The following is a 20,905-nucleotide window of genomic DNA, read 5'->3' on the forward strand; positions in this document are numbered from 1 at the left end:
TCAAGCTTAGAACAAAATAATCACAGAATGCAGGCATGAAAGCAGAGGCAAAGGGGGGGGCAGAGACATCAGTAATACATTTCAAACTTATAATAGCATAGAAATTATAACAAGTCTATAAAAGTTAAAAGACCATTAACATGGATATCCTTTATTTTCCAAGGTGATGAGCTGCATTCCCAGTGAACCTTTGTTTGTAAAGTTGTGCATATATTCCTATTTCATTGTATTATCCACAGCAATTTTTCATGTTCAGAGTATCCTCCTTTTTTGGCTTCATCAATCAACACAGCAGAACTTTTTAATATCCAAACACCAGCTATTTTTATCCCCTGTTCAATTTATCTGTCAAAGATACCCACCTATTGCTTCAAACAGATAGATCTTTCAAACAGATACAATCTTATGAAAAGACTTCTGGGGGGCAAAACCTCATTGCTTTATTTCATATTTTAAAAAAATAACAATGAGTGGATATTTATTATTGCTGCTTTGTCCTGGTAGCCTTCATTGCAACATGGGATGCTTTCAGACTCATTTTTGGACAGTTGCTATTTTGCTGTTAGGGTTCAGTTGCACACCAGAAAATTCAGGTTGCAAAATTAAAGTTGATTTGGCACTGTTGTGCAACAAACCCACTTTCACATGTACACATAAATCAGACTTTTGTAGTAAGGAAAGTGACAGGAAGATGTATGGAAAAGTGTGGGATAATAATTGCTTGATATGGCATCAGATAGCCTCCCGCACAAACAAATCAGAATAAATGCTCGATAAATAGCCATTATCATAAAATCTGCTCACAGATTTTGTGCAAATAAATGCTCAATAAACAGGTTGTCTAGAAGTGACTCTGAAATCTCTTTAGCACCTAACAGAGTCAAATGTATGGTAATTAAATCTGTACAATTCCTCCTGAACTCCATCATAAAGACTCTAATAAACTGTAGCCTCTGGGGCTTTAACATCATATTCTATTTTTTCCTCCTGTTGCACCTTGTTTTGATTAACATCGAGTGCAAAGAAGAGTCCAGGAGAACTCACAGCCTTGCCTGATATTTCTGTGACATTTTGGTAGTCCCTTTAAAGGTTATTTCCTATTGTATCTTTTAGGTTCTTTTTCTAATGGAGCAGCGCATCTAAGCTACCTGTATCTTTTTAAAAAAATGAAAACAGTGTTCCGGTTTAAGGAACCATATGATTATCCAAATAGCATCTAACTTTCTAGTCATTTTATGTCAAGAGGTCCTTCTCACTGAATTCAGTGGGCTTAATCACTAGTAATCAAGCTTCAGATTACAGTCTAAATCATCTGCCTGCCTGTCTTTCCTGCTATCAAAGATAGGATTTGAAACTCTAGTTCCCTGCATCCGTCTCCAACTTGTTGCCCAGAAGTAAGAAATGGAGAGTCCTTTTCCTTACCATTGCCGAGTGCATCACAGTCCACTCCTCTCCATGGTGCTGATGGCGGCACAGTGCTTTGAAAGTGTCCTTCCTGGTAAATTTATTAAAGCCTTTTATCTGGGGAGGATATGAGGATGCCTTGTCCAGGAAGATGCAAATGGAAGTTCAAATATGCTCCATTCAATCTGTCAGCTGCGTTTGCGTCAGAGGCAGGGGAACGGTGTGGACTGGAAAGGGCTGCAGAGATTATCTGCTGTACTGAGGCACCTGAAATCCACAGCTCTTTTTTTTTAATTATCAGGATTTATCTCTTAGACGCATGTGCTCTGTTGTCACAGCCCAATGAAGGTGAACAATGAAGGCCCCTTTTCCATGCGATAAAGGGTTGTTGCTCACCTTCAAAGGACTCCATCACTTTTCCCAATACAGGCTTCCTCCTCTAGGTCTCCCATCAGAATATTCCCAGCAAGATCACTGACCTGAAGGGAGCTGGGAGGTATTCCAACCTATCCCCTTTTTTTCTGAGACACCATCCATCAGCTCAAACCCACTTCTGACAGAGAAGCCCATATACTGGAAGATGGCAATATCCAAGCAACAATGTGGCCCAGAAAAAGTGCCATTTAGGGCCAAAAAGGAGAGTCCTGAAGTCTTCAAGTCCAGCTCAACAGCACACATAGACACATCACCTCTAAGGATGGGAGAATTGGTGTTTTTAGTTTCTCTCAGTTTCTCATTTTTCTATCTTACTTTGTATTATTTATAAAGTCCTTGTGGAATTTCATCAGCAGTTTAGCGCAAATTTCTCCTAATATATACATTGCATTGTTTCAGAAAGTGAAGATTGATGGGTTTGCCTTTAAATGCAAACAACCAAACTTCTCCCCTATCTCCAATGTGACCTCTCTCACCCATGTACTCAGGGCCAGTCCTACCATTAGGCAAAGTGATGTGATTGTCTCAGGCAGTCGATGCAAGAGGGTAGCAGCAGCCCCTGGATGTTCCTTCTAAGCCCTTCTGGCCAGTGGCATTGGAAGGGGGTGCGGGAGGTGTGGTCTGCCCCGGGTGTCATCAGTGAGGGGGGTGACAAAATAGCCAACCAGCTGGGAGGCGGGGACACCACTTCCCCAGTGCCAGCACTCAGCTCCGAGCGCACTGTGCACCCGCTTCCCGGCACTACCATCCTGAACTGGGAGCAGCTGGCACCGGCTTTGGGGAGCTGTGGGGAGGCGGGGCAAAGCCTGACTCCATCCCACTGGAGATGTGGGGCGGGGGCGAACTTGGAAGCAGAACCTTCTGCAGGAAAACACAACATGCACAAACAGGCGCCCTGCAGCAGCGAGTGTCTTTCAAAACACAAGCAAAGCAACCAAGCCAGGTGACTTTCGTTTATGCCATGTCCCCACGCCAAGCAGCCTTGCAAGGCTCGGATCTGGGGAGGGGGCTGCCAGAAGGGCGCAACAGCCTCCGCTTTGGGCTGGGGTTGCTCCAGTGGGGGGGGGGGTTGGCTGCGCGATGCCTTTGTTCTCTGCTGCTTGCCCCGCCCCCTCCCGTCCCAGGTGTGTTGGAGTCATGCTCCGCCGTTGCTTCTGGCCACAGCCCTTTGTGGGAGGACAGAGCTTTGGATGGTGTATGGCCTGTCCTGACCCACTGAAATTAATGAACAATCATTTCCATTGATTTCAATGGCACTACTCTGAGTAAAACTTAGCTGAATACCACCCATGATGCTGCTCATTACTAGTTAAGTAGCACACACAAAAAACACTCGGTTCTGGTGAAACACTGTCATTTTCCCACACTTAGATCACAGTACCAACAGTTGATGTCACATTTTCTCCAGTGAGAAATATTACTTTCTGAGAGTTTTGAAAATGCAATATCCCCACAGTGAGAATGCAATATCCTGCAGTGCGGTGGAGAAAGAGATGTGCCCACAGTGCAAAAGATGATAGACAAATATGTATACATATTGCTTAGCAAATTAATGGTTGCCAAAGGACCCAAGTCTCTACTCTTCTGAAGGAATAAATAAATAGCAACATTTATCTTGCGCAAGAATTGTCTGCGTGAACCATAACAAGGGCAGTAGCCTGTAACTGTTATCTCCCACTGCAGCCTTTATTACTCAAATATTGGATTAGATACCAATCACAACTGGATGATAAGCCTCCGGAGAACAAACAACTACTATAATTGGAGCAGCTTCTAAAAGCACTGTACTTTGAAGGCTGCATTCTATCTGCCATTGTGAAAGGCTGAGTTGGGGGGAATTAAGTAAAGCAGGTAGGATCATTTGCAAAATAGGGGTGCACTAAAAGTATTGTATTGTTTGGTAGGGTATAGAAGCTGGAATTCTCTCCTTGAGAAGCCTGCATGGTGGGTGAATTCAAGAGCATTGTGGGGAAGAAAGAGGACCAAAATCACTGTTTGCATCATTAAAGTTTCTTCCTGTATGCTTTGGTGGATATGGTTACATCAATCTTGTAAGCCAGTATTACTGTTACCATATCTATGACTACAAAATTACACTGTGTGTTTTGTACTTATGCTGGTTTTTTATGTTGCTGCCAAAAATGGTAATAAATAAAGTGGGGGGCGGGGGGGTGGAACAGGCATCCAAGGATGAAGATCTAATATGAGAGACGTCATAGCTCAAGACTTCCTGGCACACATGTCCTTTGACGTGGAAGCTCTTCAAATAAATCTATGCCACCTTCACATACAGAACATGTAGCTCAAGCTAGAATTGGGTGTGCCCTTTAGTGTCATGTGTCAAAGCACTTGCCAAAGCAGTCAGAAACTATATTGGGGTCAATAGCACATATCACAAAAACTGTTTCTTCAAATTCTTCACCCTGTTCCCAAGCAGTGAGGGAATTTCACTCAATATTCTCCAGGGAGTATCACATGTGAAGGGCATATCTTTAGCAAACAATATTGGGGTCAATAGGACACATTCCTACTCTCTGCTGCGTGGATGGGGCATCTTTGTGGCCAGGGTCCAGAACGATGGGAGTTGTAGTCCAACAACATCAGGTGAGTCACATGTTCCCCATCCCTTTTGTACGAGATTCAGAACCTTTCAATGGTTGCAGTTGAAACTGGAGGAGAGCAAAAAATCCAAACACATTTTTCCAAAATCTTCACCCTGTTCCCAAGCAGGTTGTTGTTGTTGTTGTTGTTGTTGTTGTTGTTGTTGTTGTTATTGTAATATCATTTATATCCCACCCATCTGGGAAGCTTTTAATGTTTAATAGGTTATTGTATTTTAGTGTTTTGTTGGAAGCTGCCCAGAGTGGCTGGGGAAACCCAGCCAGATGGGTGGGGTATAAATAATAAATTATTATTATTATTATTATTATTGGGAATTGCGCTCAATATTCTGCAGAGGTGACAAAGATTCTTGCATGGGAAGGGCTCCTCTTTAGCAAATGTAGTACACTGCAGAGTGGAATTCACTCTGGTCAGTGACTGAAACAAATTGATGGAGTCACTGATTGACTGATTGATTGATTGATTCAGCAGAGTGGAGCTAGCACACTGCACATGCTCAGGAGCACTGCCAAGCTCTATGATAATATATGATATGTATATATATTCAGGTCCAGGGTTTAGATCCCAGGCGCTCCCCGTGGAGCTCTGGCTGAAAACAGATCCCCCTTCTCCCCTCCCGCCTCCGCTCAGCACCCTGGCCAGCTCCTTCTCCCTCCCGCTACTTCCGGGTTCTCCCCGCCGGCTCGCGGGAGGGGCGGGAGGGAGGGAGGGCAGAGCCCGGCGAGCAGTGCCTATATGAGCGCCTGCGCAGTAGCGCTGCGGGCCATTCGAGGGATGGTGAACGGAGTCGTGCCCGAGCTCAGTGAGTAGCGGCGCCGGGAGGCAGGTGGGGAGAAGGGAGGGGGAACCGGTGCCTTCCGGCTATGATCTCGTAAATAGATGTGTGCATTTATGGAATTTTTAATTGCACATTAGTATCCAATTATTATGAATAATAAGGTAATGGTAAAGGAGCCCTGGACGGATTAAGTCCAGTTAAAGGCGACCACGGGGTGCGGCGCTCATCTCTCTTCAGGCGATTCCATTTTTTTACAAAAAGAAGTTGCATTGATTTCAAGAAGGAAGGAACGGGCTGTTGCAGAAAACTCAGCTTTCTTGCCACCCTGGCCCCTTAAAATAAAACTTTCTCATTGTGGGTTGGGGGGTAAGGGGCTTGAACTGCTTCCATGTCCCTTCCCAAGATTAGCAGAATAGCAAGGGGAAGTCGTAAGCATTTTCTTAATTTACAGACGGGGTACAGGTTGCAGAATTTTAGTTACCATACACAGATTTTATTTTTTTTCAAGTGGGACAGTAAGAACCCAACCTTGACTCTTGAAGGGCAGACTAGTCAAGAAAGGCTGCCCACAAATGTAGAGATTTCGTATGGTGCTGCCATTGTTTCTTTCTGGGCTTCCAGCCTTCGAAATACAGTGGTACCTCAGGTTAAGTACTTAATTCGTTCCTGAGGTCCGTTCTTAACCTGAAACTGTTCTTAACCTGAAGCACCACTTTAGCTAATGGGGCCTCCTGCTGCTGCTGCACCGCCGGAGCACGATTTCTGTTCTCATCCTGAAGTAAAGTTCTTAACCCGAGGTACTGTTTCTGGGTTAGCGGAGTCTAACCTGAAGCGTATGTAACCTGAGGTACCACTGTAGAACCAACCATTTCTTTCTGTCCTCAGCAGCTGTGCAGAATCTCAACAGCTAGCTGGCAACTGTGGCAACCCAAAGCCACCTCCCTCTCCATCCGACTGCGCGGAGTGATGATTGGTTGGCCTTTCTTATGAAGCCCTTTTTCATCCCCCATCAAGCTGTAGAGTGTTGATTGGCAGGCCTTTGTGGCAGTCAGCAAACCACACATACCTTCTTGCGCAGAGCACTGTTTCGACTTCTTCCCAAACATCCAGTTTGTTTCTTTTTAAAAAGGCGCTGAACACAGGAAGTTGCCTCCCTCTACTGGTCCGTCTAGCTCAGTATTATGAGCTCTCCTGGGTTTCAGGCCAAGAATCTTTCTCAGCCCTGCCTGGAGATGCCAGTGAAGGTTGAACCTGGGACATCCTGCAGGCAAAGCAGAGGCTATTCCACTGAGAGCCCTTCCAATGGAATGAACCTTAACTGGATAAACATACTGTATAACTGAAGCTTGGGGTGGGCTGGGGGTAGATCAAAAGCAAGTTCAAAAGCCAGCACTTCATTCAGGGCCTGGCACGTGCTCCAAAGGAAAAGTAAAGGTTGGAGGATCAGAGAACTGGAATGGGCCCAAAGGACAATCTAGTCCAACCCTCTGCAGTGCAGAGACTGCAGAGTGAAAACACACTGGCTCTCCTTTTAATGGCTGCATTCTCTGTTTTGTGTCTGCAGAGCAATTATTATTCTGCTCACTAAATTATTGACTATGGCCAGTGAATACCCACTCTACATAACTGCTCAACACACACACAAAACATAAATTCTGTTCATGGGTCCATGAGATGCAGCAGTGACACAGCCCTTGCTTGCTTCCCACGTGGGATGTACCTGCACACCTTTTTACAAGTGGGCTTTTATTTTTAGGTTTTCCTTATCCACTTTTACCTTTTGCCCCGCTCTTTCCAGGAACTGATTTGTGCTTTAACACACCGTTTCTGAGCATGGTTTCTGCTTTGTTTTGCCCTGAGCTTTCCCCACAAAACCCCGCTCTTTAAATCTGGATCAGAGCAAATGTCAATTCGGTTTTTACTCAGATTGCTGTTTGCTTTACGATTGAGCTTTAAAGAGCAAGTTTTTGCAGAGAAAGCTCCCGAGCAAAAAAAGGGGGGGGGGCATGGAGCTTTAAATCACAGACCGTTCCTGGAAAGAGACGAGGAAGGGTCATGTGGATAAGCCCTTATATTGCACAGATGGACTTTGGAAAGTAAGGAACTGAACTGCCTTCTGAACTGTGACTCTGTGGAAAGAGAAATGTTTGTGTGTTAGGGTTAACTGGCTGCCAGCTAATGTAGCCAAACCAGTGCAACAAGGCGACTGCCTTCGTACAGGGCTGCCTGCCAAACCCTACTGTCTGCTGTCCACATTCGTTTCTGACTCACCTCTAGTTGTCACACCCAATTTGCTGCAACTTTAAGTCTCTGTTTCCCCAAGGATAGCTCAGGGAGTGCCTGACGCTTCCTAATGTCGGCATTCAAAGTTTCTGAAACCTCAGGGAGAATGCCTGAATATGGCGAACTGAAGTTTTTCATCCAGAAGGCTCGGAGTCAGGTGACTGGAGGTGGGATGACGATGAGTGGTCTGAGGGAGAAGACTGGAAGGAGGAGGGGTTGGAAGCTGAAGGGTTAACAGGGTTTAGTAAGCAGGAAGAGAGCAGTCCAGAATCAGAGGCTGGAGAGGAGGCAGGCCAAGATACATGGTGAGGCAGACTGCTGAAGAAGCCAGGGAATCTCCCCTTCCTGCTGGGACCAGCTCCACCCCCCTGGAACATACAGAGAAATGAAGAGGTCAGAGCAGAGAGGAGCCTTGTGTGCAAGCACAGTTTGTGACTGCTTGGGAAAGACCCTGGAGAGGAGGAGCCTTAGGAAGTTCTGGGAAGGCAGGGACCTCCTCGCAACTACTTTGTTGGAGCAAGACCTACTGGGAAGAGTTGCTGGGACCACTAGGCCTGTGCCGTTTCGGTTTCTCGAATAAGGAGTTAACTTCACTGACACCGTGCTTTGCTTTTATAGCTGACCTAATGCTTGACTCTAGCTCCTGACAGCTACTGCTTTTAAAACGGCAACCCTAAAAACACCACCTGCCCCACAGCATGTGCTGGAGTGGTGTCAAGGTCAAATTGCAGCAGCTGCAGGTGGTGTGAAGCAGAAATGGGAACCTGCAAAGGAGTTTGTAGCCATGACCTGACAGTTGCATGCAACTGAAGGACTAAGCAGGAGGCAGAAACAGGGAGCGGGTGAGATAGGCGTCCGGAAGGCAGATGGCAGGGACTAGAAACCTGGAAGTGTAGCTTTTTGCCACAAGGCTGCCCCTAGTTTGAATGGTGAGGCCAAATTTAGCTTGCTTTGCCTGAAAGGAAGTGAGGTGGCATCTTATCCTACCCTGCTGCATTCTGACCGCAGCAGATGGCTCAGACAGAGGAAGTGCTGTGGGACATGGGAGTAATACACAGCAGGAAGTGAAGCAGGACTGGCTATCTGGGCCACAGTGTCCCTGTCCTGGTTTCAGCTGCTATATACAAGACTTCTGCTGCACGGATGCTGTTGGCTGGCCTACTGACAGCACCTCTGAGCATGTGCAGAGCAAAGTGGACCGTGTTTTATTACTTTAAAACTTATCACATGGGAACACCCCTTCCTCAATAAATTGACAATTAATTTTAGGGAAATAGCAAGAATGCACCACTTTTCCTGGCTCTGGGAAACATGGGAGCCTATCGTTTCCCAGGGTCAGATTATTTCCCCATGTAGCTCAGCATTGCTTACTCTGCCTGGCAGTGACGTTTCTCAGTAGGAAGCAAATTTCCTTTTGCATCACCAGCTTTAGACGCACCTCTTTTCTAGCAACAAGTGAATAAAGTGAACTTCCACCCCAAGCAGTAGAATTCTAGGCAACTGTGCAGCAGACAGGTGGGAATGTGTGCGGAAGAGTAAGATTTGGTCTCTGGTTACCCATTTGGGGGAGCAGCCTTTCATGGGCCCAGCTGCAGGCTGAAAGGGGTCGGCAGCTTTCCAACCTCCAGAATGGAAAGGCAGTTATTTTGAAGTCACCATGGGAGGCATCCAGTAGACACCTCTGTCTCTACCACCAGACTAGGCATAGCATCAACCCACATCCCCACCTAAGGAGCTGAATTGGCACCACATACATGCCTGCCACATCCATCCTCTCCCCTCTATGTTTGTTCAGACCCTAAAGCTCTCCTAAGTGCAACAGAAACTTGTGCAGAGGTGTGTGCTGGCTTAGGCCTCGCTGTATCCTTCCCATCCTGAGAACCCAGCCCAGTCACAGATTTGGGTGTGCCACAGGATTGGTTGCTGGTCTCTGTGTTTGAACCCTACCTTTTGCTGCAGGCTTGCAGTTAGTGGGCAAGTCACCCTTCCTCGGGGGCTTATGTGGCATCATCTCGGAACACTTGCTGTGCTACGCAAAGAGGACAAGTGCCAAGGAGGTTTCCTAAACTGAAGAGAAATTAGGTCTCAGACGAAGGAGTCGGCCCAGCAGCGGATAGCTTTATAGTATGGGTAGGCAAACTAAGGCTCGGGGGCTGAATCCAGCCCAATTGCCTTCTAAATCCAGCCCATGGACGGTCCGGGAATCAGCGTGTGTTTTTACATGAGTCGAATGTGTCCTTTTATTTAAAATGCATCTCTGGGTTATTTGTGGGGCATAGGAATTCATGTGTTTTTTCCCCTTTCAAAATATAGTCTGGCCCCCCACAAGGTCTGAGGGACAGTGGACCGGCCCCCTGCTGAAAAAGTTTGCTGACCCCTGCTTTAGAGCGCTAGCTGGAAGCTGATTGGCTCCCCCTGACCTCTGCTGTGCTAGCAGCTGCAAAACACACTCTAGCCAGTGATGGTGCTGACACGCAGCAGAGCAGAAGAAGGGTGCTCAGCACTGCCTCTGCCCACAGCTGCAGATGCCAACACTGCTCCAACCAGTCGCATTTCTATTGGCAAGAACATGAAAAGAGCCCTGCAGGATCAGGCCAATGGGGACCCATTTTGTCCAGCATCCATTCTCACCTTGGAAAACCCTCCAAGCAGGACCTGAGCACACGGGCCTTCTCCCTTCTTGTGGTTTCCACCACCTGGTATTCAGAAGCATTTAGTGCCTCCCAACTGTGGAGGGAGAGCTTAGCCATCACGGCTCATAGCCACCAATAGCCATAAATTTGTCCTAACCCTCTTTGAAAGCCATCTAGGTTGGTGGTCATCACTGCCTCCCAATGGAAGCGAGTTCCACAGTTTAGCTCTGTGCTGCACGAAGAAAAACTGTCTTTTGACTGTCCTGAATCTTCCCACATTCAGCTTCATTTCTCTGTGCTGGCTATAATTTCACAAACTTCTAGCATGTCACCTTTGACTCAAGGCCGGCTTGTGATCTTGGAACTGAGCAGGTGGGGGTCACTTCTTCCAGGGTCAAAGGGTGGGGTAGGAGGAAAGGTCCAGAAGCCACTTGCTGCCACTTCACTGCAAACCTGCCTCCTGCTTTCTAGCTGCACACCCACACTCTTACCCAAGGCTTTCTCACGTTCCCATCCAGGTAAACCCTTCAATACCACCAAGAAACCAGGAGTAACAGTGACCCACATTGCAGGGCCACAGCGTAACTACACCATAGAGACTGAGGGGGAGCCATCAAAACAGTGGCAGTTTGGAGGTGCAGCTTGGCTAGCGAGGACCGCGGTCTGCACGCCTTGCCAGGGCTCCTGGCCGGATGGACGACACCTTGAGGATCTTTACTTGGGCCACCGCTAGCGAGCCGAAGAGGATGCAGATGCAGATGCTGGTTAAGAAGGTGGATGGGCCAATGAGCAGGAAGAAAGCATAATCTTTTACGTTCAGCCAGGGCTCCCGGCAGTGAGCAAAGGACTCGTTCCCAATGGCAGCGATGGGATGTTGGGTGAGCTGTGTGGGGCGTTTGCAAGAGACAGAGTCCACCTCTGGAAAAGGGAGAGACAGAGACTCAGGGCAAGGTTGTGGTTATTGCAGCAGTTGGGGATGTTGGACCAGAGGATTGCTAACCAACAAGCACAAACCGGTTTAAGCTCTTAAGCTGCCTGACAAAGGAATTAACGTGGATTGCTTGGAGGTTGCTTCTGCTAGGACCTTTTAGGGAGACCAAGGCACCTGCTGTTCTAAAGTTAGCCAGAAAAGAAATCAAAACAGCAGTTCCATGTGGTGCATAACTTCCATAAAAATCCATCAATATGTCTTTTACATGATTAATTGCCAAACCAGAGATAGTTGTGACCTCGCCCCCCCCCCGCCCCGGGTGTCTGGCCGGGAAGGAATCTAATTTAGAAATAAAGATTGTATCCAATGTTAGTCCTACTCAGAGGAGACCCGCTGAAACTAATGTACATGGCTAACTTAGGTTCATTTGTTCCAATGGGTCTGCTTTGAACTTTGTTGGATACAACCCTAAATGAACAAACAGATGGTTAGTCATTTCTAAAGGAGCTGATGGTGCTATAATAAAAGCCAGTTGCGTCCAGCTGCCCTGCTTCACCCACCACACACCATGTATTCTTTTTGGCAAGCTGCTTGGGGAAACTGAATCCTCCCCCTAAAAAAAATTGTTATGGCTCCAATTTATTTATTTGTTTTGAGAAACTGTGTTCACAGACTTGTATTGCTGGAACTTTGAAGGGCAGTGGAGATAACTGACAATAAAAATTTCAACCACTTTGAGGTTTTCTACAGTCAAGCAGTACAGTCAACTCTTATCTTACATGAGGGTTACATTTCAGGGATAGTGCATAAATCCAAAATTGTGTAGAGTCAAAACACGAGTGCTGGTGGAAGCTGGTGGAATTGTCAACATCATTTCCCCCCCCAGACACCCGTTTTTAAAAAAAGATTTAAAATATTTTTTTGCCAAGCGTATAAAGCTAAACGTGCACAAGTTAAATGTGCCTAAGTTGTGGGTCTACTGTTTATAAATTTCATGAAATAAAACAATAAATAAAGGTGATTGTTGTTGTTGCTAAAGCCACCAGCTACAGGTGAGCTTTCCAACCCCTTCCCTGTTGAGTCCTGCTCACCTGGGACTTTCTCCACGTTGTCCGTGAGCCACTGGTAGAGGGGCTGGATGGCGCAGGTGCACGCCCAGGGGTTGTTGTGCAGCCTGAGGAAGTGCAAGGAAGGCAGGTTGCTGAAGAGGTCGGGCGAGAGTGAGACAAGTGCATTGCCCTGCAGAAACAGAGACTCGAGGTGGGGCAAGGACCTGAGCAGCTCTGGCTCCAGCGTCAAGAGCTTGTTGTTCCCCAGGTTCAGCATCCTCAGCCTCGGCACGGGGAGGAAAGTATTGGGTTGCAGGACAATCAGGTAGTTCCCACTCAGGTCCAGTTCCCGCAGCTCACTAAGGCCAGCCAGGGCCTGGGGGTGGATGACCCCGAGGATGTTGCTCCGAAGGCTCAGGTGGCGCAGGGCGCCCTGGACGACAAAGGTGCGGTTCTGGAGGGTAGCAATGCGGTTGTAGTCCAGCAGGACAGTGGTGGCATTGGCTGGAAGGTCCTCCGGCACCCAGCGCAGCTTGTGTTCCATGCAGTTGATTTCCCCAGAGGTACAGCTGCAAACAGCTGGGCAGGCAGAGCAGCTGGGGGATGGGTAGAGGAGGAGGAGGAGGGTGAAAGTGGCAAAGGTCTGAAGGCAACTGCAGCGGGTAAGGCTAGAGCCTGAGGGGAGGACCTGGCTTCTACCACACCAAGCCATGGAGCCTCCTCTTCATGCCCACCCTGACTCCTGGGCCAGGATTCACAGCTTGTGCCAAAAACCTCCCAACCCACCAGCCTTTCCCTGCAAAAGGAGGGCAATTCTCTGGCTCCCCTTCTTAGCAACTGCCCTTGCTCCAGCAGAGTCCTGCATGCCAGCCTTGCTTCTGCCCAGCTATTAACTTGGCTGCTCTTCTGGGTGCAGCTGATGATGGGTGGAGCTTTCGCTCTTCCTTAGCAAATATTTTAACAGGGCAGCCTCGCCTGCCAAGGGGCAAAGCCACAGCTTCCTCCTTGGCCCAGCCTGTCTCCTCCAAAAGAGCCACACCAGGCTGCCCTGGGATAGCCAGCTCCCAGCTTTGCCTGGCATCACCCCTCAGCTCCTGCTCTCAGGCTGCCCTGGCACATCATGCCAGGCAAGTTAACTGGTTTACTTATTAGTGTGCTTCACCCTGCCCTTCCTCCAAGGAGCTGCTCAGAGCAGCATTTCAGGCTCACAGAAAGAAGCCTGTAAGGTAAGGTCAGCCTTGAAACACAAGGCATAGTTATAGTTGAGGGGATTCACACCACAAGAGGTGGGTGACAGTCAGCTTGGATGGCTTCAGGAGAAGGACTAGGCAAATTTGAAGAGGTGGTGGAATGATGCAACAACATGCTCATGAGGCTGGAACTGGGATTCCCAAGGGCCTTGCCTATGCTTGACTCCAGCTCCTGAGTGTCAGAGAGGGACTTGGCTGCCTGCTGCAGGGGACAGGACGATGGAGGAAGTGGATGAAAACTCTGACAAAGCAGCTTTTGTTCCGCCATAAGGCGGGCCAGCTACTGGCCCATTTCCAGTTGCACAAGGGGTGCCCCATGGACTGCAGGTGCCAACAGCCATGGGGGGAGGGGGTGCTTCTGAATAGCCATTGCTGGAAGCCAAAGGAAAAGAGAGTTGCTCTTCCATGCAGGTCCTGTTGGTGGGTTTCCCATTGAGGCATGTGGCTGGCCAACCGGAGTGGAAAGGTGTCACAACTCCCTCCCTCTACAAATGGGACACCCAAATTTGCCACTTCGCCCTGAGCCCCTGCTGCTGCCCATCCATCCATCCATCCAGCCAAGCTCCCAATGGAAACAGGAACACTCGGGATGCAAGCCTCAAGAAGATAGGAGGGGACGACCCCCCCAAAACCTTTTATTGGCCCCTTCCCTCCCTCCTTCCTTCCTTCCTTCCTTCCTTCCTTCCTTCCTCCAGGATGCGGAAACAGCATCATGGGTATTTGGCATCATAGATGATTTTGGAGGAGTTTCCCCGGTCCCTTTCGTCTTCTGCGGTGAGGTTGAGGGAGTGCAGCACTTTGTACTGGACCATGGTGATGAGGGCCAGCTCCTCAGGATCTAGGCCGCTCATCAGGGTCACGTCTGGGGGTAGAGGAAAAGAAAGCACACTGGGTGGCTGGTTCCGTACCTGCCGACTTTTCCATGCCCAGACCAACCCGAGGAGGGAGGAGGGTCCTGTGCTGGATCCCTTCCTGCCAGCACAAAGCTGTCAGCTGAAGAAGCATTTCAGCTACCCAAAGAGGGCAGCTTGCTGGGAAGTACCATCTCTGCTGAAGACCTTCCTCTTCCAACAAGACTTTCAGTTTGAGACTTTTTCCAATCTTCCTCTCCACTGGAAGCATTTAAAAATGTTTTGAAAGGTTTTTGGTAATGTTTTGTTACTCGCTGCCACCCTGGCCATCTTTCGGGGGAAAGGCAGGATATACATTTATTAAACATAGAACTAAAGAAGAGGGGCGTGGCAGGGCCAGGAGGTGGAGCTGTTGATACAAAGCACAATCCTAACTTTTAGGGCTGGTGCTCTGGAAAAAAGGAAGCAGCCAGCAACCAGTCAGACAAAACTAGCAAGGAAGTATCCCACGAGCCCTGTCAACAGGTAAGTGGCAAGGAGCTGTGCAGTTTAAGGAACTGGGCAGCAAGTGTATGGATGTGGTGTCACTGGACTTGTGCTGTACTAGTGGCCACAAGACACAGCCTGGCCACCTGCCGTGTCCCCCACCCACCCAAATAAGAGGTACCAGCTGCCAGAGGCCCCTGAATGCTTCACCCTCTCCACATCACCAAGCCCAAATTCAACAACACTTAACATTGCATCCATTGGGATCCTACTGTAAACAACAGGCCATGGACCTCTGCTCAGCTTGCCAGCACAGCCAGTAAAGTGTACAAATACACAAATCAAATAAATGAAGAAGAATGAAGCCTGGTAAGGCCGGTTTTCAGTGGCTCAGGCAGGTTTAGCAAAATACCTCTCCATATGCAAAGAAGCCAAGGTCTGGCAAGCAGCTCTGCTTCAGTGGGGAGCTTGGGCTTTGCAATGTTTATTTTTATTTTGTTTACCTTGCAGAAAGATTGAGGTCCTGCAAAGTGGCTTGTAAGGATATGCAGGACTATTTACGCCATGCCATGCCAAGGAATAACACACCAGGGATATTGTTTTAAGAAAGAAAGCTGTTATCCTTGGAAATCTAAGCCCAGAGACTGAGGACCCAGAGAATGTGGAGGGTTTGCCCATGTGCTCCCAACCCAACTCACGGGACAGGGGCTCTTTGCTTACCAGTACAGGCAGGCAGACAGAGAGAGCAATTGCTCCAGGTTGTCATTTGCTGGCAGTCCTCCACACACGTCTGCACTGGGACACCACAGACTGCAACAAGAAAGGCCCCTTAGTTATTTGTCTCAGGCAAAACCTCAGACTCACCGCCTCCTCTTCCTACTCAGCAGGATGTAACTATGCAAATGCCTATGCTACCACCAGTGTAAACTGGTTTAAGTCAACTTCTCTCCCCCCCCCCCACTGCAAAACCCATACTCTGTGCAAAGGAAGGATGGCAGAACCAGGAAATGGTGGGGTCAGTACACATGGTAGGAGGACTGGACAGTGCCAGACTCTGGTGAAAACACCCTCCAAGGGCTAGGGAAGGGGCTGCCCCACAGCTCTGGAATGCCTCTCCCACCCCCAAGCATCTCAGCCTGCGGCTTTCCACCATTACTGAAGTAACAGAGCCAAGCCCCAGATGTACAGGGCTGAAGGCTGGGTCAGAAAGTTCCATTCTCAAGAAGATCTAAGGACTGGCTAGCATCACACACCAGGCACAAGAGAGTCCACGGAAGTCATTCATTGTTAACCGAAGGAGCGAATTTGCTTCCTGAATAAGTTATCTAAGAAATGCAATTGCTGCTGCCTCAAAAATGCAAGTCTGTATTTCCACCCACCCCACTTAGACCTTCCTCTACCCCTGTTTCTCCATGACTCAGTGAAGACATATTGCCCCCCTCCCATTTTGCAGGGCCCAGCATAGCATCAGGCTAACCTTCTGATGGCACCGTTCTCAAGAGGAAAAGAAAGCAGACCAGGATAGGAAGGGGCCGGGGGGGGGGGAGAGACCGAGCAAACAATCCAGGAGAAGGGGGAAGAAATTTGTCACCTCCAGTGTGAGAGGGCAGATCATGTTTAACAGCACCATACTAACCATGTCTACTCAGAAATGAGTCCTGTTGAATTCAACGGAACGTACTCTCAGGTAAGCGGGGATTGGATTGCAGCTATGCCACGTCAAAAGGAAAGCATAGGAACCTGTTCCATCAGGAAAGTAAACAGACTTCTCTGTGCCCGCTGTCCCAACCCGCCTCTGCAACAAGCAGGTTTCTGTCACTGGGGTTGCCCAGGACAGCTGGCAGGAACAGGATGTCCTGCTGGGAGCAGCTACACACAGGTATGTATGACTAAGATGTGCTCTCTCTCTCTCTCTCTCTCTCTCTCTCTCTCTCTCACACACACACACACACACACACACACACACTGCTGCTAGAGTGAACCACATTCATCCAGGTTTGGTGCTCAGCAACTGAGCAGGTACTTGTGCACTCCTAAGTGGCCACAGCCTGCCAGCCATGCTATGTAACCCACTGGAATGTTGGCACAGGCCACAAAAAAATGAGTTTCTTGAGCCACTGCTGCTCCCCAAGAGAGGCTCTGTGACAACGACTGCCGTCTCCCTCACCTTTCTCAGCCGTTGTCTGGAATTGGCCGCTGCAGTCGCAGGCAGGTCGTGGTGGGGGTGCCGAGGCCCTATGACAGGAGGGGCCGCTGAAGCCCTCTGCACAGACTGAAAGGAAACAGAGCAAATGAGTGCAGCAGGGCTCAGGCATGAGAGGGAAGGGCATGGTCGCCCCAGAAGCAGCTGACATCACACAGCTCTCTCCTCCAAGCAACCACGTTTCTGGGGCTTCGCGACATAACACACAGCATTAAAAGCCAGCAGAATGTTCTCATCAAACACCTGACTTGAGCAACTGTTGCTGTTGTTATTTCAACTTGGCTCTCAGGCAAGCCAATGAGGGCAGAGAAAGAAGGCCGAGATGGACAGTGGCTTCGCCTTTTAGGCTGGCCTACTGACTGCAGCTGGCTTGACACTTTCCCCCCATTACTTTTCCGCTGTTCTTTAACATCAGCATGATGCACAGAAGTCCAGCAGATGAAGTTCTTCCTTTAATCAACAGGGAAAGCTACACCAGTTTCATGTCTTGCACATGGAAGCAGCTCTCGACAAAGGGCTGTCCATACCTGGGCTTAATGCAACCCATGCAGCTCTCCTGTTTGGATTTTCAAAGCACAAGGAATCTCTGGATTTAGGGAGGAGATGTTGGAGGAGAGCCCCCACATGGATGAGGGGGGAATAAAGTAGGCGTGAGTGGTTCACGATCTGCATTAACCCCAGTTTGGACAGACCCTAAGGCCTTTGCATTGCAGACCTGGATGACCTGGTGCATGTGCTCCTCACCGGAGCAGCCAGGACGCAGGCATGTTGCAGATCGCTGGGGGTGGCACTCTGCCCCTGGGCAGGCAGTGCTGACTCCAAGGTAATTCATGGTTCAGAATTACACTTTGGTGCGCATTAACCTGGTAACCTTATATCCGAAGCCCTTAAGTCTGTTCCATGTTCCTTCTCTTCTTCATATTCTCCTTTCACTCGAGGGAACTCCAGCTTAGTAATGTTTTTGACCCTTTTCAACAAATCAGCCCCTTTTCCAAAGTCCAGACTAGACTCCATGTAGTATTTAAAAACATGTTTCAGAATCCCTCCAAGATTAAGAGCCTCCACAGCCCCAAACATCTCACGGCCCATTGCCAGACTTGGAAAGTCCAAACATCCCTGCAGAGGGGGGCCTATCCAACCCCCCATTTCAAAACCAGTCCAAACTTTATCTTTCCAAATCTGGCTTTTTCCAAATTCATTTGTCAAATCCAAAAGTTCATGTTCCTGCAGGGCCACAGCTCCCTCCATCTCTGGCGCCCAAGATTCCGCAACATCTTCTTCTCTCATCTGTTCTGTCAGGGCACACTCCTGATCCAATTCCTGGGTGGGCTCCACATAGTTTCCCACTGCCTGTTCAAAATTTCTGACCGCATTAGTCATCAAATCCGTATTCTCATTTAACTGTTCCAGTAGGGCATTTATTTTACAGAGAGCACACAACAGAGCCTCTGAATACATTGTCCTACAAGGTCACAAGTCTATTCCCACGATTGTAATCTGTAACAGCTGCAAGCTCCCTGAAATTAGTTACAGTTTCACAGTCTCCCTCTAGGGGAAAAACTTCTATTTGTTCTTTCTTTTAAGGACAAATCTAGCAACAAAGTTTCCTCTTTGAGATATTATGTCAATATTTGTTCCTTTAAAATGCGAAAGGGAACAGTGAAGTCACTATGTTTCTCTTCTTAACTATCTGTCAAAAGCGTTTGTCTCTGGTCAATGAGCTTCAAACGTCAGTCCTGACACCCCGCTCCAGGATCAGGACGGTGGAAAGTTACTTTACTTTAAACTCACTTCTGCAGGTTTAAACAGTCCAAAAAAAAAAGATCCCCCTTCTTCTCCTGCTTCCGAAGGGGGGGTTCAACAATTTAAATGAAAGTTAATCTTTTAGAAGCGATTTTCTGAGCTCTAGTTTACGTTGTCTTTGCTTTATTCTGTCTACAAAGAAACGGAAGGCTGACTTCCTGTTTAGACCTTCCCATTTCAATGCCAAATTGAGGTAAATTTTTAAGTCCAATTCCTTTCTACTCGCAGATCCTTATTTAAAGTCCAATTATCCGAGATTTAAGTACTCACGGGTGATTATTTTAGAAGCCAAATTGTCTCAGGAAAAAGGCAGCGCTCTCCGGCAATGGCTATGCGGCTTCGCTCCACAGAAAAAGCGGTTGACTCTCAGCACCGCGCCACTTCCCCCTCTTCGCTTTGGAGCCTGTTAGTGGGTTCCTTTATGGGTTGGGGGGGCACTAAGGGTGCCCGCCGAGTCCCATGGTCACAGGCTTCATTCGCCTGTGATTTTTCAAAGGGTCCCCGCTTCGCCGCAGCGGAAAAGACCCGTTTCGTGCGGAGCTAGTCCCTCCGGATCAGAGGGAGTCCGCCATTGCCGATGGCGCCACCCCGGAAGGCGCTAGATCAATGGAAAAAGGACTGACAAAACCCGGGACCAGGAGGAAGGGACGCTGGATGAAGATTGGATTGTTTTTATCTCTTTTTTTTTTACTAGGATTGGTTTATAAAATTGATGAATGTTAGAAAAATGTTGGAACGTAACTACTTGGCTCTAGCAAAAATGTCTAATGAACTAGGCAAGAATATTATGGTTATGAGTAGTTGGTAAAAATAAGATTTAAGTTTTAAGTTTTAAGGTTTTCCATAAGATAAGATGAAAACAGATTAAGGTAATGTAATGATAGAATACTAAATGTTTAATGAATTAGGCAAGAATATTATGGTTATGAGAAGTTGGTAAAAATAAGATTTAAGTTTTAAGGTTCTTTATAAGATAAGATGAAAAAAGATTAAGGTAATGTAATGATAGAATATTATGAAATATGGAAAGGATTTGCTGCGATAATTAATAACTAGGATACAAAAAAAGGGAGGAGGAGGAGGTCAAAGAAAGAAGGTAATGACAGTTAAGGATTTGAGAATATTGGATTTGTTTTTAAATGTTTGGGGTATATTTTTGTCTTTTGATTGGGTTGTGTTATTTTTTGATTTTGATTTTGATTAATTTGTATTGCTTGATGTGGTTTGTTTTTTCTTGATCTTTTCTTTCTTTTTTTTTCTACCTTGTTTTCTTTTGTAATTCTAAAAAATTTTCAATAAATATCATTTAAAAACAAACAAACAGAATTACACTTTGGTGATGCCTTTCTCTCACAAGGACATAAGAAGAGCCCTGCTGATCTAGGCAAGATCTAGTCCAGCATCCCTGCTGCTCACAGGGGCTTTAAAGATCCTTCTGAAAGCCCCCAAGGAGACCTCCTTCTCCCTGGAGAGAAGTGCACTGCCACTACACCTGGAAGCTCCACTCCTCTGCAAGGAGGAACCATCACATCCTTCAGGCAGAAGACACGAAGAGGGTTCTCTTCCCGTCCCTACGCAAGACCCACTTACTGGTCCACCTGTAAAGCGTTGAATCTGGCTTGGTGACAATGCTGTCTGTGGAGCTTATCAGATAGAAGCCAGTCCCTGTTTGGAGGACGGCGGCACACACACTGTGCTCCATCAGGCACTCCTGCTTCGCTTGCTCCAGGCTCTCAGCGGAGGGGTACAGCACGGACGGCTCTCCTGCCACGCCGTGGCCAGGTTGCTCATCAAACCATTCTGTGGCTGCTGGGAAGGGAAACATGGTGTGGCCAGCTTAGCTAATGCTCCACAATTAAAACCACCAACAGAGCCTGTTTACATGGCATGTTGTAAAATTATTTATTTGCGGATGCATTCGAATGCGGCTTTTCGTCCCCAAAACAACCCCCAAAAGTGACTCACATAAAAGCACAGTGAAAGAGCAGAGCAGAAGAAAAGACCATCATAACCAAGAAGTAAAAATAACAGCCAGACTCCAGGGTCTCAGGTAGTTTTCAAAAAGGGCATGTGCATGGGCAGGGGCCTGGTTTCAGCATTCAGAAAGAGCGATGGGGATTGTGTGCTCCCTCCTCAGGGAAGGAGGGTTGGGTTGGTTGTAGGAAGCTTTGGGTTAC

The 20,905-nt window shown here is 47.8% G+C and overlaps 3 protein-coding genes across 4 annotated transcripts in view; all 3 read right to left on the reverse strand.

Moving 5' to 3' along the window:
* SLC18A1 (solute carrier family 18 member A1) overlaps positions 1-9,406 on the reverse strand; it is a 45,154-nt gene extending 35,748 nt beyond the window's left edge. The window contains exon 1 of one of the 2 annotated variants that reach the window (XM_080982467.1): positions 6,306-9,406. The gene's annotated coding sequence lies outside the window, so the exon portion shown is untranslated. Of the gene's footprint in view, positions 1-1,422; positions 2,080-6,305 lie in introns of those variants that run through there. The other variant, XM_080982468.1, reaches the window with a different exon arrangement.
* An 8-nt stretch (positions 9,407-9,414) lies between these two features.
* LRRC26 (leucine rich repeat containing 26) lies at positions 9,415-14,010 on the reverse strand. Its single transcript, XM_080982608.1, has 2 exons — positions 12,178-14,010; positions 9,415-11,073 (listed from the first exon to the last, which is right to left on the reverse strand). Exons 1-2 carry the CDS (start codon positions 12,845-12,847, stop codon positions 10,802-10,804), a joined length of 942 nt encoding a protein of 313 aa, XP_080838734.1. The 5' UTR covers positions 12,848-14,010; the 3' UTR covers positions 9,415-10,801.
* Positions 14,011-14,019: 9 nt separating this feature from the next.
* The window catches only part of LOC308463728 (uncharacterized protein), a 38,565-nt gene continuing 31,679 nt past the window's right edge, over positions 14,020-20,905 (reverse strand). The window contains exons 30-33 of the mRNA XM_080982317.1: positions 20,319-20,537; positions 16,890-16,994; positions 15,443-15,532; positions 14,020-14,247 (exon numbers count right to left, since the gene is read on the reverse strand). Coding sequence (XP_080838443.1) covers positions 14,096-14,247; positions 15,443-15,532; positions 16,890-16,994; positions 20,319-20,537 — 566 coding nt within the window. The 3' untranslated portion in view covers positions 14,020-14,095. The remainder of the gene's footprint in view (positions 14,248-15,442; positions 15,533-16,889; positions 16,995-20,318; positions 20,538-20,905) is intronic.

This window comes from Podarcis pityusensis (assembly GCF_964106645.2).
Source record: "Podarcis pityusensis genome assembly, chromosome: 15".
Classification (NCBI taxonomy): Eukaryota; Metazoa; Chordata; class Lepidosauria; order Squamata; family Lacertidae; genus Podarcis; species Podarcis pityusensis.